The sequence below is a fragment of the Bufo bufo genome, chromosome 3 (genome assembly GCF_905171765.1).
Source record: "Bufo bufo chromosome 3, aBufBuf1.1, whole genome shotgun sequence".
In the NCBI taxonomy this organism is placed as follows: domain Eukaryota; kingdom Metazoa; phylum Chordata; class Amphibia; order Anura; family Bufonidae; genus Bufo; species Bufo bufo.
The window spans coordinates 604,760,158-604,778,083 of NC_053391.1; the positions used below are offsets into that span (position 1 = coordinate 604,760,158).

At 40.2% G+C, this 17,926-nt stretch overlaps 1 protein-coding gene across 1 annotated transcript in view; it reads left to right on the forward strand.

The window, feature by feature from the left end:
• Positions 1 to 3,113: 3,113 nt before the first annotated feature.
• LOC120993959 (keratin, type II cytoskeletal cochleal-like) overlaps positions 3,114 to 17,926 on the forward strand; it is a 29,938-nt gene continuing 15,125 nt past the window's right edge. Inside the window, exons 1-8 of the mRNA XM_040422420.1 lie at positions 3,114 to 3,533; positions 5,117 to 5,325; positions 10,333 to 10,393; positions 11,858 to 11,953; positions 12,857 to 13,021; positions 15,062 to 15,187; positions 15,811 to 16,031; positions 16,558 to 16,592. Coding sequence (XP_040278354.1) covers positions 3,114 to 3,533; positions 5,117 to 5,325; positions 10,333 to 10,393; positions 11,858 to 11,953; positions 12,857 to 13,021; positions 15,062 to 15,187; positions 15,811 to 16,031; positions 16,558 to 16,592 — 1,333 coding nt within the window. The remainder of the gene's footprint in view (positions 3,534 to 5,116; positions 5,326 to 10,332; positions 10,394 to 11,857; positions 11,954 to 12,856; positions 13,022 to 15,061; positions 15,188 to 15,810; positions 16,032 to 16,557; positions 16,593 to 17,926) is intronic.

Here is a 17,926-nt window from a genome sequence, read left to right on the forward strand (position 1 = left end):
GTTTCTGACAGGGGTGTGCAGTTTTTGTCCAAATTCTGGAGGGCCTTCTGTCAAAAATGTCAAATTTCATTGTCTTTTTCCTCTGCCTACCACCCTGAGAGTAATGGGCAGACTGAACGCCTTAATCAGTCTGTGGAACAATTCTTGAGGTTGTATGTTGCTGATCAAAAAGCAATTATGGGTGAAATTTCTTCCATTGGCTGAATTTGCTTTGAATAACCGTGTCAATTCTTCTGCTGGGGTTTCACCTTTCTTTTGTAACCATGGTTTTCATCCCCATTTTCATTCTGGGTCATCCGTCTCCTCCTCTAACCCTGAGGCGGATAGGCTCTCCTCTGAAGAGGACCATATAAGATCACGGAGGTGATTAACCCGGTATCATTTAGGTTGGAGCTGCCCGAGTCATTCCACATTCATAAAGTGTTCCATAAATCTCTACTTAAAAAATATTTTGAACCGGTAGTACCATCGAAAGCCTCGCCTCTGCCGGTTCTTGTTAATGATGCTGTCGAGTATGTGGTGTCTAAAATAGTGGATGTCAGGAAGGTGCGTAATTCCTTGCAGTACCTGATTCACTGGAAGGGGTATGGACCTGAAGAGAGATCTTGGGTACCTGCCAGGGAGGTTCATGCTCCTAGACTTGTTCGAAAATTTCATTTAGAACACCCTGAAGGTCCATCGCCTGAAGTCTTGGGTCCGGTGGCCCCTCGTAAAAGGGGGGGTACCGAAGCCACACTCGGTCTCCCATCAGCCGCAGACCTGCTGCTTAGCTTCGGGGGCGAGGATCTGTGTTTGACCTCAGTCCCAGGGCGGCTTTGCTAGCTGGGAGGCTCCCTGCTCCTAGGTCTGCCTTGAGCGCTGAGCTGATCACTCGGTGCTCGACTGGTCGGTTTGTCGGTCATGTGACGCTGGCCACGTCACATGACCCTCACTCCCCACTATAAATGCAGGCAGCCTGCTGGCCACAGGTTGCCTGTTAATTTAGGTTCCTGGCAGTTGTTGGATACCTGTGTACTTACCTGATCCTGTTCCCTGTTTCCTTTGCCTGCTCCTCCTGTACTGCGCATCCTTCCTGGTATATTGACCTTTGCTTCCACCTGACTATTCTTAGCGGACTCCTTTGGTACTTCTCGACTCTCCTGGTATTTATGACCCCAGCTTCTCCTGACCTTTCTTTGCTTATCCCTCTGTACTGCGTTGTCCTCTTGGTTTTGACCCTGTCCGTTCACTATCCGTTATTTGTCTTGTCTGTCCTTCCCGCACGTATACTAAGTTAGGGACTGCTGTCCAGTTGTCCCCTGTCATCAGGACTCGTGAGGCAAGTAGGCAGGGCCAGGGGTTAGGGTGGAGCGCAGTGGTCACTATCCTCCCCCCTGTGTGTGTACGTGACCGTTACACACTCCTGCCCGAAATCCCATGCTGGCGGGTACACACTCCCTTCCTCAGTGGCACTGCCAACAGTCAGTATTGTATAATGCATGCTGGCCCAGCCATAATGTATGCAGGACAGTCTGGGGGCCCTGGCACTTGCATCAATAGACATTGCTCCTGGGCACTTGCAAGCTCATTTGCATTTGGCTTCAACGTTTGTTGTTGGACCATCAATGCATCTAGGTGACCTGTTCAGGTTTCCCATGGGCCTGAGATCTGAGCCTTAAAAGTAGCACTAGCCATACTAAATTGTGGTCGCAAGTCAGGGCCAGATCCATTGGAAATAGTATTGACTAACAAAAAATGTCTAAAAAACAAATGGTTTGTATTGTAGATTATTTTGATAAAGTACAGAGGGAGGGCTTCCACTGTGTCTTACCTTGCTGTACACCTCTTTCATGTTTGTTTAGTTATCCACATCTAGCCCTTCCATATTCACAATTAGAGATGAGCGAATCGAATCCCACAAAGTAGAATTTGATCCGAATTTCAGGAATTATTCAATTCGCCTAGAAACCGAATTTCCTCGTGCTTCGTGTCAGCGAATCGATTAATCCTGAAATTCAAACTTATCACCTCCATTTGCTCGCGTCCGGCCGATATCCTGTGCGGCACGAGATTACATCATAACGCCAGCCAGCGTGACGACGTTATCTCACGCCGCACGTGATTTCGGCTGAGATCTTCAAGCAAGATGGCGGCGGCCGGCCCGTTGCGAGCAAATGGACCCGGTAAGTTTGATGTAATGTTTTTTTTTATGTTAATTGTACACTGTACACTCAGATGCCGCGATCATGTATAAATGCAGAATCTGAGGGGTACAATGACGGGAGCGGTGCTATCGCAGCTCCCTGTCATTGCACCCGCTACTTTAAAAAAAATGCACTTCGTGGCGAAGTAATTCGTCTCGAAGCAAATTTTTTGTGAAATTCTGCGAATCAGCCGAATCGAATCTTCAATAAAGTCGCTCATCTCTATTCACAATTACTGTACAATGTGAGACTGTGACTTAGATTTAAGCTGGTCATATACAAGATATTTTAGAATGACAGATTTAGAACATTTTCTGATTTCTCTTGGTGCCTTTTAATGACAAGAACGAGCACAACAGATGCTATATTTTTTTTTTTGACCAGTCATGTTGGATTTTTTTCAGTCATTGTAAAAATCCTTGGAAAGTCATTTATGCCAAATGGCAGGTCTACTTTATCCTATCAATAGAATCCCAGATCAGGATATGGATCAATCTGTCATTTTAACCTAAGTTTCTGGTCTTCATTGATCTTTACAGGGGTGAGTAGTTTTTCATATACATCTCCAAGTAAGAGCATCCTTTTTTTAGTAACTTGTTAAGTGTTTAAAACCAGTTCTTTAAATTGTCCTTTTTAGTGTATTCAGAATTGGCTCTTTAGAAAGGAAGCTCAAAGAGATTTTATAATGAGGTCTTCTTTTCATCTTCATTAATATTTTAGGTGTGTTGATGTCTTCTATTAAACTAGGAGGACTACAGAGAAACAATCTCAGAACCCCAAGCTCATAAGAGAAAATTATCTGGTCTTAGTTAAACATTAAAGTGACCAAACCCAGTTCTACGAGTGTATAAAAAGATCATGCCTTTACTTTGTAGATAGAAAAAACTTTTCTGTACGCACAATTCAGCCAGCAACCAAACTCTAAGCACCATGTCTCATCAATCTCATCATTCTGTCCAAAGCAGATCAGGGTCTGGACACAAGAATTTTAGTTCATCGTCTGCTTGCTTACCATCTAAGCACAGCCTTAGTTCTTTTACTACAAAAAACATATCCATTGGCCATAAAGCCACTACAAATTTTGGCAGCAAAAGTGTGTATGGTATAGTATCAGGTGGAAATAAGATGTCAGTTGGAAGATTTGGACATGGGTATGGGTTCAGCTTTGGTGGATCAGGCCATGGTTTTGGAGGATCTGTCTGCAATACAGGAATTACTGCTGTTACTGTAAACCAAAGTCTTCTGACTCCAATGAACCTAGAGATTGATCCAAATATCCAGAGAGTGAGGACTGATGAAAAGGATCAAATCAAAGGACTTAATAACAAGTTTGCCTCTTTCATTGACAAGGTAAGTTAAAATTGAAATTTTTTATATATATTTTTTTGAGATATTTATGACCTATCTTCAGCTGTTTGCAAGAGCTGCTGTGTGCCAGAACAAGGAACCACAACAGCACAGCACAGCACAGCTCCATATGATGCGTAGTGATCCTACCTGTTACTGTAGTGCTGCTCCCTTTTACTTGATTGGGTGCGGCACTGCAGTAACCAGGCATACTATACAGTGTACGGTGCTGTGTAAACCTTCAAAGAACAGATTTTTTTTATTTTTATTAGTAACATTCTAAGGACAGGTCATCAATAAACTGGGAAAAACATGTACAAATTAATAAAATATAGATTTTAAACACATATGGAACAAATCATTGTTATAATATACAGTGTGATCACAGGCATGTATTGTAGTAAATATAAGAAGACAAGTACACCGTAGAAAATTATAGTATTTTGTACAGAAAAAAGGATATATTAATTTGTTAATAAAATGTATGAATTTGTTATCTCCTCACTGTATATGGGTGTCCACCTAAGGCAAGGGGGGGGGAAAGCGAAAACCTGTAAGAAGACATCAGGGGGTCTGGTGACAGATTTTGCATTGGGTCTTCAAGTTATCTCTCTGACAATAAGTTCTATTGATACTTGTGCCAATATGGAGCCATGAAAGTATGCCAGATCAATTTTGAAACAGATACTGATGAATACTTTTGAGTTTTATGATATCTGTCAGGTTTGGGGTTGAAGTCAATGGGATCTGTCACAATTATTATTATCATAATTATAGCTCTAAAATAAATGGAAGCCTGACTCTAGCGTGACCAAAGCCAGAATCTGGCCAGACTTAGACAAGTCTTATAATTAATCCATAATCTTTAAACTAATCAGAACAGAAATACACATATAATTTGAGGTCAGTCCAAATTATTAATGGGTTAAATTTAAAATTTATGTGGGTGAAACGTATTTGAAACAATAATATATACATTATTAATTTCACGTTATATTTATAACTGGTACATACCAATTATAGTAAAATCTTACTGTATCAATATTTTGGGGCAAAAATTCATCTGCACCCCAAAGGGAGCTCACTCTCAAGGATAATGTCAATTTTAGTTTTGCATCAGTTTTGTGTAGAGACCCTTCTAATCTCTTCCTAAATTCTACTTATTTTAAGTAAAAATTTTAATGGGTGTTGAGAACCTGGAAAGGGTTGTGATCTTCACAGTTTCTGTAATGTTATCAATCTAGACATGAGAAATTATACTAAAATCATGACATGACGGAAGCAATACGTCTTATCCTAGGTGATAAGGAGAGGCGTGGCCTCAAGAAGAACCAGAATAGAACCTAATTAGTATCTTTGCTATGGGGAAAGTCATTTGTCATTCATGTAGATACCAGTAAAAAAAAAAAAAACAGCATACACATACATTCAAGACAAGTGCTAATAAAGTACTCATATTAGGATTAACGGCAAGAGCTTTGACAGGGTGAGGAACATCAGTACATAATCTGGGAGAATTGAGAGGGATGTTTAAAAAAATCACTGAAGATCAGACAATGTTAACAAGCACTCTCCTTTTATCTTAGGTGAGGTTTCTTGAACAACAAAATAAGATGTTAGAAACGAAATGGTCTTTATTACAAGACAAAAAAACAGCCAGGTGCCAGATTGAACCATTGTTTGAAGCTTTTATCAGCAATCTCAGAAGACAACTTGAGAGTCTGACATGTGAGAGAGCTCAGCTAGAGTCAGAAAGAAGAAATATGGAAGAAGCAGTGGAGGAGTTAAAGTCAAAGTGAGTATAACAATAATATTAGAAACATAGCAAACAAGCTGAACATTTTTTTTTAATTAGTATTGTATTTTAGTTCTGTATTTTAGCATAGGTAGATACTTCTGTTTTTTATTCTTAATTGGAACATTACAGACATTTAATCTCTCTAATAACCACTCTATCTGCAAAAATATTGGTTACTATGGCATCCTGTGCTCAAGGCTCCTAGGCCTGCCAATATGAAGTTTCTATTAAGCCCTGCCTCAGGCAGGGCTTCAGAGGAACATAGCGGTATTGCCATAAACTGTAATACTATATTGCAATCTATGATATAATTGATCTAATCATCACATCTTTCTAATCTGCTAGGGATGCTAAAGATAAAAACGATACAAAAAATAGGTAAAAATAAAAATGTTCCTTATTTTACAAAAAAAAATAAATGAAACATACACATCATTAGTATAGTGACAACCTAAGATGTCCAAACTATTAAAATATAAAAGTATCCTGTGTATGGTGAATGCTACAATAAATTACAAAATTGATTGAATCACCATTTTTTGGTTGATTAGTCTTTCCAAAATAAAAAGTGATCAAAAAGTGATCAAAAAGTTATATGTACCCCAGAATGGTACCAATAAACATTACAGCTCGCCCAGGAAAAATTAACCCTCATATAGCTGCATTTATGTAAATATAAAAAAAGTTATGATGTCAGAATATGGCAATACCAAGGGTTTTTTTGCCATATTTTTTTAAATATTAAAATTAAAAGATGAGAAAAACTATATGAAGGTGGTATTGTTGTAACCATAATGACATGCAGAATATAAAGTTAATGTCATTATTGCCACACAGTAAATGTCGTAAAAACTATACCTGTAAGACTATGGCACAATTGCAATTTTTCCCAATTTTGCCAAATTAATAATTTTTACATATATCAAGGCGAGAAAAACAGAACTGTATCGCACATCCACAATGCTATGCTTAGATCTAATTAAACTCGCTTCTCAGCTCAATATTAAAGTGTACAGCCCCCTCTACTGCATGCTGTACAAGAGGCATTAGTGCACATTTTGATCAAAAGGCATAAGCCCACTCACCAAGCCAAGGTTGCCTCTTTGAGTGGGACCTACTCTGACAAAAAGGCACAGCACAATGCAGTGTCAAACCAGCACTGCCCTAGTAGGCGACAGGACCCAGGAGTAAAACAGAAACCCTGCTGTCTGAATATGCCACCCATGGCATTGTGTCCCACCAACCAATGAGCACAGCGCCACAAAAACAAAAGCCACCACGCAGTACTGCACCATGTGAATAGTTGTCTGACAAGACAGTTCCATTGCTATCAGGAGCTGCAAGTCAATTACCACTTATATGCAGACGTCTGCGAAATTAAAACCACCTGTGCTGAATGGGAGGAGTGCTGATACCAGTAATAAAGAAGAAAGATTCAACATGCATATATCAAGGGGAGAAAAACAGAACTGGATCGCACATACACCATGCTATGCTTAGATCTAATTAAACTCGCTTCTCAGCGCAATATTAAAGTGTACAATATAAAATTTTTACAGCTTCCCAATATATGTTAGGAATATTAAATATTGCCATTAGAAAGTACAATATTATTTGTACCTTATGTGAACGGCAAAATGATAAAAAGTCATGGCTTTTGGAATGTAGTGAGTAGTGTTGATCGAGCACCAAAGTGCTCGTTTGCTCGGGTAGAACACTACGCAATGCTTGTGTGTTCTACCGAGCACCCGAGCACAATGGAAGTCAATGGGAGAACCCGCGCATTAAACCAGGCACCCCCCTGCTCTGAAGAGGGGAAGGTGTTGGGACTCTAGTTCAGCGTAGGAGTCCCTGCTCTGACTCCACTGCATATGTCCAGATATGGAGTCAGTGCTTGGAGGCACCCCAGTGTATTTAATACTATCTTAGCCTGTATTTCAGTGTATCATTGGGTTGTATAGCCCAGTGGTTTAGATTCTTGCTTCTAATGCAAAAAGTTGAGTTCAAATCCCGGCAGATACATTTCAGAAATAGAGATTAAATATATAGGTTTTTTAGTAATTATAAAAAATGTATGGCAGGAAATAAATGTGTAATTACAAAAAAAAAAAATTATATTTTAGTAATTACACATTTATTTTGTGCCATACATTTTTTACAATTACTAAAAAACATATACATTTAACCTCTATTTCTGAAATGTATCTGCCGGGATTTTAACTCTCAACATTATGCATTAGAGGCACGAATCTTAAGCACTGGGCTATACAACCCAATGATAAACTGTACTGGAAAAACCTTATAGTAGTTTCTGTATCAGTAAATAATAGTGTTGGGCGCGAATATTCGAATCGCAAATATTAATCTCAAATATCGGCACTTTGAGAATTCGCTAATATTTTGAATATACTGATATATATTCTAGATTTCTTTTCATCAGTAACCTCCCTTCTTGCTTGTGGGCCAATGAGAAGGCTGCAATGTCTTAGTCTGAGCTTAGCAACATCCCTAGCAACCAATAGGAAAGTTGCCTACCCCTTTAGTATATAAGAACCTCCCCAGCAGCCATTGTATGCAGTATTTTGCAGATCTGAGAGAGACAGCGGTGTTATTGCTGTGCTCTCTGCTTCCCTGTGTCATTACATTGGATAGTTAGTTAGTTAATTAGCTTATATATATAATACAGATAGATATTGGGAGATAGTCAGTGTAGGTTAGATAGTGATATAGTGTAGCTGTCCATACATACATGCTACATACAGTGCTGCCCATAATTATTCATACCCCTGGCAAATTTTGACTTAAAGTTACTTTTATTCAACCAGCAAGTAATTTTTTGATGGGAAATGACATAGGTGTCTCCCAAAACATAATAAGACGATGTACAAGAGGCATTATTGTGGAAAAAAAAAACATTTCTCAGCTTTTATTTATATTTGAGCAAAAAGTCCAAAATTATTCATACCCTTCTCAATAATCAATAAAAAAGCCTTTATTGGCAGACTAGCTTTTTGCATGTCTCCACGGGTATTTATGCCCATTTATTTTTAGCAATGAGCTCCAAATCTTTCAGGTTGGAGGGTCTTCTTACCATCACCCTGATTTTTAGCTCCCTCCACAGATTCTCAATTGGATTCAAGTCTGGACTCTGGCTGGGCCACTCCAAAATGTTAATGTTGTTGTCTTCACCGCTTTTGCTGTGTGCTTTGGGTCATTGTCATGCTGAAATGTCCACTGGTGCCCAAGGCCAAGTTTCTCTGCAGACTGCCTGATGTTGTCGTTGAGAATCCTCATGTATTGCTCTTTTTTCATGGTGCCGTTTGCTGTGATTAGTTTCCCTGGTCCATTGGCTGAAAAACACCCCCAAAGCATTAGGTTCCCACCACCATGTTTGACAGTGGGGATGGTGTTCTTTGGGTTGAAGGCTTCTCCTTTTTTAAGCCAAATGAAGGAAATATCATTGTTACCAAACAATTAAATTTTTGTTTCATCTGACCATAACATGACCAGAAGTCTTCTTCTTTGTCCAGATAAGCTTTTGCAAAGGCCAAGTGAGCTTTTGTGTGCCTTATCTGGAGAAGTGGCGTCCTCCTTGGTCTGCATTGTGCAGTGTCCGTTGGATTGTCTGCCTTGAGACATTGCCACCAGCAGAGCCCAGATTCACCAGGATGGCCTTGGTGGTGATCCTTGGATTCTTTTTCACCTCTCTAACTATCCTTCTAGCCAACACAGGTGTCACTTTTGGCTTCCGACCACGTCCTCTGAAATTTTCCACAGTGTGGAACATCTTGTATTTTTTTTCTCAAATGTAAATAAAAGCTGAGAAATGCTTTTTTTACACATTAATGCCTCTTGTACATCGTTTTATTATCTTTTGGGAGACACATATGTAATTTACCGTCAAAAAATTACTTGCTGGTTAAATAAAAGTAACTAAGTCAAAATTTGCCAGGGGTATGAATAATTATGGGCAGCACTGTACATAGTGCTGTATGTATGCTACATACATACATACATAGTGCTGTGATGTCTCAAGTTTCAACATTACTTAGTGCACCAATCACTAATAAGTAGTCAGAGCTGTTAAAATGTGAAGTTGCATGTATTGCGCCAAAATATTCACATCATTAGTGCCGATTTCGCAATCACAAATATAAAGGAGCACTCTATCTGCATATAAAGCTATTGTAATGTTCTGCCGTGCCAACCATTTTCTCCAGTCTCAGGAAACTTCTAGCAGCTTGAAAAATGTATCTATACTGACCCACGCCTGTATTTTGCACGCATTACGCGAATATTACATTGCCGATTTTTCGCAATCAAGAACATAATCTCAAATTCGTGAATTTGCAAATATATGACGAATATTCTACCAAATATTCGCAAAATATCGCGAATTCAAATATTGCCCCTGCAACTCATCACTAGTCAGTATTGTAATACTTACTGATACAGAAACTACTATAAGGTTTTTCCAGTGCAGGTTGTCTTTGAGTTGTATAGCCCAGTGGTTAAGATGCTTTCCTCTGATGCTAAAGGTCGTGAGTTCAAATCCTGGCAGAAACTTTTCTGAAATACAGACTAAATTGGTTTTAAATACACTGGGTGTCCCCAAGCACTGACTCCATATATGGAGATAGCTATATATGGAGTCAGAGCAGGGACTCTTAAGCCGCTGACTCACACCGAGGGAGTCCCCCACTGTACAGCAATCTTCTGCATAGAAATAGAGGCTAAATTAGATTTAAATACACTGACTCGAGCTGAGCTGGTGTTTGGCTGAGCATGCTCGCTCAACAGTACACTAGTAGTGAGAAAAAAAGAAAATATAAATAAAATTGGCTGTGGTGTTCAATATCCCCCTAGACTTCCACATGTGTACAACATATGATGAGGGGTATTGAGATATGAGTCATTTAGGAGACTTGTTTTAAAAAGCAGTTCAAACCTATAAAACTTTAGGCTGGCCTGTAAGTTTAATGAATTTATATTGTGCTTTAACAGATATGAAGAGGAGCTAAACAGACGCACTGCTGCAGAAAATGAATTTGTGAACATTAAGAGAGTGAGTGATATCAAAAAGTTATAGCTTTCAAATCCATAGAAAAAAAAACTTAATCATTAGCTGTAATTTTGTATACTTTGGGTGTATTTCTTATACCATTTTTGATGCTATCTTCTGTTCTGGGCTGTGGTCACATGTCCATCTTTCGTATTTCCTGTGATGTTATGTCCGTGGGCGTGTCAACAGGGGCAGTGTAATGGGAGTGTCTATGTGTCTATGTGGGAGGAGCTATAAAGTAGCTGGGCACTGTTAGGGGCAGTGTTGGAGCTGTGGTAGAGAGAGGTGAAGTGCATAATAGGTTTGGTTGGATACAGAAACAGGAAGTGAGAAGAGAGGAAGAGAGTAATTTGTTTACAAGGTATTTTTTATTTTTACAAGTCTAAATTGAAAAATAAAAATAAAAAATATGTACATTATGTGACCAATCACAGGAGCATATGTGTTAAAACAAAAGTAATCCAGGACAAAGAACATTTAAAGGGGTTGTCTGGAATTTTTATATTAATGACCTACTCTTAGCTATTTGATGAGGATGTAGCACATTCTCTATTTATGTGAACGGGACATCCACCTGTAGTATAACACAGCCAGAACAGAAGGTACAGCACTATGCCTGGTAATGAAGAGACCGCAGTGCTTGCCCAAGTGCTTCAGCGGAACATAGTGGTACTGCCAATGCTATTTGTTTGCAGTCTATGGGATATTTAAGGATAACATGTCCAAACATCCTAGGCGAGCTAAAAATAAAAGGAAAAAGGAAAAGAAAATCCCTATCTGTCTATTATCTTTCTATCTATCTATCTATCTATCTATCTATCTATCTATCTATCTATCTATCTATCTATCTTACTCTTAAAAGCAGCATTGTGAGTGACTATATGGCGGGGGGATTTATCTGGCATTAAAAACACACTGGTGGAGATTAATCAAAACTGGTATAAAGAAAAACGGGCTTAGTTGCCCATAGCAACCAATCAGATTCCACCTTTCACTTTTCAGAGCTCCTGAATGAAAGGTGGAATCTGATTGGTTGCTATGAGCAGCTAAGCCAGTTCTACCTTACACCAGTTTTGATAAATTCGCCCCCTCCCCCTGCATTTATGACTTTTCAAACACTGCTGCAACAAAATAATGCTACAAGTGACTATTGTAGACTACTCTCGCCACCTTCCGAAAAGGTGAGTGCAGTGAGGGGATGAGACCAGTGGGCCCAGCACAATAATCTTCATTTATGCCGGTTTTCTGCTGTAAATGGAGACAGAAACCTACGGGTACTCGGACTGCTGGAGGATACGCCTAACATTAGTTCTACTTTTTCATTGAAGGCATCAGTTAATACTTGAGGATCATATGACTTCTCGGTCTTCAGCATTTTACCAATAGTCCATACCTGCTAGTTATTAGGACATGGTACATTGCATAATTACCAGTCTATGATCACATTTACTATTACTTCTCTCTTAGGATGTTGATGCAGCCTTTATGAATAAAGCAGAACTACAAGGCAAGACTGATTCACTAACAGATGAGGTCAACTTCCTGAGAACCCTGTTTGATGCGGTATGTCATTTACAGCTCCTATGCTCTAGGTACAGAAATACTTGAAGGCTGCATATAGTCCCTGTGGTGTAGTCATTGTAGCTATTATTCACCATAAACCTACAATTGTTAAAAATGATGGCAACGTTCAGCATTGTTATGTCTTTTTCAAGGATACAGTAAGTGATGTATAAGTGTGAAACTAGTGAAACTAGCGCTAAACTGTTCAGGAATTGATGCTGGAACACCACTAGGCTCCATTGACTGTTTCTGGCACTAGTGCCTGACAAATAACATTGTAAGCAGCGTGGAGCAGCAAATGGGCATTGACCGCTACACTTCTGGATAGAGATGCATGAATATTCGTTGCTCTGGAAGCGGAGTCAAAGCCTCTGCACATGCTCTGCTACAGTACTTGCAGGCATGAAGTTCTCAAGAACATTTGAGATGTCTGTCCCTGTCAATCAAGCAACAGAGTGGAGCTTCTTCAGGAGCAGGTACAGTCCCTTGCAGGTGAAGAACTCTCACTGCAGGTGATAATTTGTTCATCTCTACTCAGTATGTTTATCAGAAGCTCTACTCATCTTTTATGATAAGTCGGGTCAGGCAGGCAGTGTCTTGCCTCTCACTCACTGTGCCATTCAGTCGGTCTTGGCCACGTCTCCTCACATGAGCCAGGGAAGAGAGTTCAGGGGTCTTGAGAGAGACTTGCAAAAGGAGGGGCCGGGTCCCAGGAAAATAATGCGATCATTGCCTCCTCCTTCGGCAATCCTCACCACTGGCACTCCAGATGGCTCGTAACAACATGCCCCAAGTTCATGCCTGTATGAAGATTCCTGAGCATAGACAGATATGCAATGCACTGTATGATAGTATATAACATGATTAAAGTCTAAGGACTGTATTGTCTTCTGTGTTCTTAAGGAAATTGCTCAGCTTCAGTCTCAGATCACAGACACATCAGTCATTGTCTCCATGGACAACAGCCGAGACCTGGATCTGAACAGCATCATTGCCGAGGTAAAGGCTCAGTATGAGGAGATTGCCAACAAGAGCAGAGCAGAAGCTGAGTCACTGTATCAAACCAGGGTGAGTCTACAACATTTTTGAAGTCTTCAAATAAAATAGCTTCAAACATGATATTGGTATTGGTTACTGGTTCATACCCTAACCTCAATACTTTACTAACCCCTTTCCCCAAATAAGGCACAGACACTAGGTTGGATTCCATTGGCCACAAAATTAATATTATTAACAAAATAGATACATCTAAAATATATATCAAAAACCCAACCAACTACCATACCAATTAACCCATAAGACATGAAAATAATATTACCTACTGTATATGCAAACATATAACGATGAGGGAGGTTCTCGAAGGCCCAACGTTCCTGTTAACACTATTGCTAGCACTCCACCTTACCTCCAGCTGATGAGCGCCAGCTAAGAGGGTACATTATTTTGTGCTCCACTTATTGTCCAAATAGATTGTAACCCTTGTAAAGATCCACTGAGCCTGAACACAGGCCCAGCTAAAAATTTCATCAACCATTGGATTCCAGCCTCAACCATGGGGCCCTCCCATCAATCTCAACCTGCCACTCCATTAACTTTAAAGAACCCCAGCCGCTACAACTGCTGCAACAAAAAAAACATCCCAAACACAGTACCGTCACCGACCCGACCAACCATCCCAAAAATTAAAGCACTAGGGAGGGTGAGCGGCGGGTGGGGGGCCGGGCTTCAGATTGCTTCTCTTAAAATTTCGCCTGATGTTTCCTTCTATGCCTCTTTCAAGCCCCTATTTTCCACCTCCTCCAAATCCCCACATCTTAAAATTTACTCCTTCAATGCCCCCCCCCCCACATTCTCACAACAAATCCATGTAATGCTGGCTTCCCCTAAGGCTTCACCCCCATTTTCGTCTCACAAAATGACGATTTAGGAAGAAAATCCCACCATCAATGTGCTTAGACTCTCCATTGTAATACAGAAAATTTATAGCTATAAGCTCCTAGGCCCCCAAGCAAAATCGGTAACAGGGCCCCCACCTGTATCAAATAGTCTTCATATAGACAGATACATTTATTGAGCCTTCTTTACACTTTATTGCCTAGGTGTGACTGCAACCTCTGCACTCCATCAGATATTTTAACACCCAGTAGCGCCACATACATTTTCCTTTTTTTTCCTCTCTACCTTAAATTATCATAACTTTTTTTTTTACTTTTCTCCGATATATAGCCATATGAGGGCTTACATTTTTTAATAGCATCATTTAAGTTACCCAATTTACCATGCATTGGTAAAGTCACACATTGGAAAATAAGAAAAAATTGTTTGTGGGTGGGAATTGAACACAAAATGCAATTGCTCCATTATTTTTGGGGTTTTGTTTTTATGAATTTCACTGCATGTTAGAATTGACATGCTACAGTATCTTTAATCTGCGAGTTAGTGTGATTACAGCAACACCAAACATACACTTTTTTTGTGCTTTAAAAAAAATTGTGTGGTCATATTCTGGCAGCCATAACATTTTTTAATAGCTCTTCCTACAGAGTTGTGTGAAGGCTTGTTTTTTGTGGGTGAGTTGTAGTTTTTAACGGGGTAGTCCGAGTTTTTGATATTCATGGCCTATTATCAGGATAGGTAATCAGTATCAGATTAGCAAAGGTCTAATTCCCCCGCCAATGGCTTCATGCACTTCCTAGGCCATTGATATTATGTTCATTGGTCACCTGGCTTAGGTGCAGCTCAGTCCCATTCAAGTGTAACAAGCTACAAAACTGTGATTGTCACACGCACAGGATAGATTTTCACCCACTGGGGACAAACATTGATGGATCCCATGAGGAACGTAACGAGCGGAGGCAAGGATTGGAAGCCCACAGAAGCACTACGAAGAATTTTAATGGGATTTAGGTCCGTGCCTCCACACTGCAAAAAAAACAGAATATGTTCTATTTTTTGCGGTGCGGAACGTATCTTGCGGATCACGGACCCTTTCAATTGAATGGGTCCGCATCCGCAAACGGTGTGCAACTCATTTATACATCAATAGAGCAGGATATATCATAACAGGTGTTCACAGACATACTAACAGGATATATTTCTCCTTTGTAGTACGAGGAACTGCGTATAACTGCCGGCAGACATGGCGACGATCTGCGCAACACTAAGCATGAAATTGCTGAACTCAATCGCTTTATTCAAAGACTTAAAGCAGAGATTGAGAGTGTGAAAGAGCAGGTAATATGAGCACTTATTCATAAATGTCCTTTTATGTAGTTGTAAAAAGTAGCATATCATCCATGGAGGCAGGCTATGCAACTGCTCCAGCGCTCATCTCCTTCTATAATACTGCATTTTCATGAAGCCACCACTTGGGGGAGCTCAGTGCAAATAGCCTTCTTTGCAGACAATGGAAACTGTATAAATTCCTATCCACTGAACAGCTCCCCATAGTGGTGGCTTCAGGCACACAGTTTTATAATACAGCTGTATGGGTATATTTATCAATGCCAGTTGAGTGATATAAATGCATTGACAAATATGATGTTCTTCAGCAACATATTTATGAAATATGTATTTTTCTGGCATAGAAGTCAGGTAACGTGGGTGAGGTGATGACTTTTTTTATTACAAATTTTATTTTCATTAAAACTTCTTCCGTGTAATAAAATAATTAAATTCATCAGAAATCGGGGGAGTTGTGATTTGCTTCTGTGTTACCGGGGAGTGTTTAACTCACTGGGAAAACTTGATTGGGCAGGGAAACAGGGGCTGATAATAAGTTTTGCTATAGAGCCCTATGAGATCTGTATATACCCCAGGTTAAAAATCTATTATTCGGTTACTGTTATTTATCCTAGAGAGTAAAACTGGAAGCCGCCATTACAGAGGCTGAAGAGCGTGGAGAAATGGCTGTCAGAGATGCCAAGAACAAACTGACTGAGCTAGAAGAAGCTCTACAGAAGGCCAAGCAAGACATGGCTCGCCAACTGCGAGAATACCAGGAGCTGATGAATGTCAAACTAGCTCTGGATATCGAGATAGCCACCTACAGGAAATTGCTAGAAGGAGAGGAATGCAGGTAGGAATAACATCAGGGTTGTTAAATCTTTTGTGTTAGATTCGAAGCAGAATCGAGAAACCAAATACTGTAGGATACTAACCAAAAAAATACACGTTTCCCTTTAAATTCAATTTTGTAGGGACTTATAACCTACACATTTCCCTCCTGTTGCAATACATTAAATCCCAATAACCCAATATATCAAAAGATATAGAAATTTTCATATGGGTAGCTGTAAAAAAAAAATATATATATATATATATATTTATTTTGAGACAGCAGTGGAGTCCTGAGGTTGCATGTGACCAAAGTTTGCACATTCTCTACATGATTCCAAATCCTCCTGTTCTCAAAAAAATGCCACTAGATTAGTTGCCTTTAGATAATGAGGCTGTCTGGCTACATTGACTACTGAGTGGCATGTAGAGCGCAGCAGAATATGATGGTTCTATATAAGCAACAAGAAATAAATAATAGAAATAATAGTTCAAGGGTGTGTGTTTGTAGATATTCTTTTTAATATGACACATTCCATATCTTACAGGTTAACCGGAGAAGGAAGTGGCTCTGTTAGCATTTGTAAGTATAAAGTGTCTTGTATACTTTTTGTACAATATTCATGTGTTTCAGATTGACCTTTGTATTATAATTTGTGATCGTAACTCAGTGGACGACTACTTCCTCATCCTGAATCCCCCAATATAACAACTCAATATAAGAAAAAAAATTAGTAGGTAACTGATACTAACCACATGCTGATTTACAGGGTCTCCTAGCCAACTGTATTTGCTAAATATCGGCATTACATAAAGTGTGTGAATTGAAAGCATCAGAAAGTTATGGTTGTGGCCTATGACTTCTACCCTACTCGAGAATGGCACAGTGACTCATACTCCAAAGGCAGATGCCACAGATAGCTGGTAGGCTGGCCCCTTGCTTAAACTAAAAATGGAGGACACGAGACCAAGCCCCTAACTCCACTAAGACATGTCCCCAAATCTGCTAAGCCACTCCCTCTATCACAGTATTGGTGGCGGGAAATTAAAAAAAATTTAAAAGGGGGAGAACGTAAATTGAGCTGCCGACTGGCCTTGAGTGCTTCTCTCACCTTCAGTCAGTCAAAGAGTGACATGTCGGCTGGCTCTAGTAAGTGACTTGGGGTGAGAGAAGCCCCAGTGAGTCAATTTGTAGTTGTAGCACAGGCTCAGACAGTGCAATGTTTATGTCTGAGCATGGAGCCACAGAAAAGGAGGACACCCAAGCTTCCATCCAGGCCTTGCACCAAATGGAGGAGAGGGAGCCAGGAAACTGGACTGTCCAGCCTAAAGCTAAATGTCTGGCCATCCTCATAGCAGGACGGTCTGTAGACTCCATGTGAGGTTGCCACTGAGCAGGGCAGTCCCTATACTCCATTCATCACTAGCTACAGGACAGTGGCTCAGGCTACAGTCCATCCCACGATACACTTGTCAAGACTACTTCTCACAGTACTCAGTGGATGGTTGCAGGGAATAGTGGTCTCACAGGGTTTCAATCTCTGTGCACTAATTCCTCCAGAGTATCAGGTTTGAGCCTACTGTATTACAGTATCCAGGCTGGAAGTTGTCTGCAACCACGTGGGTCTTCTCAGCAAGGGAAAGTGCTCACTGAAGTGGCCCATCAGGCAGCAGCAGTCTAGAGCAGGTCCATGGGATAGCTGGCAGTCTTTAACCAGCCTTTAGATCTTACTGTCTCTACCTCTCTTAGCAGGAGCAGCTCAAACCATGGATCATCCTCACTGCTAACTCTCTAGTGTCTGGTGTGCCTTGACTGCCACAGACACATTAAATGACAGACCAGAAGGAACTTCAGCTCCTCCAGTTTATGACCTAGTCCCACCCAGGGAGGCTCAATCTTATCAGAGTTAAAGCTTC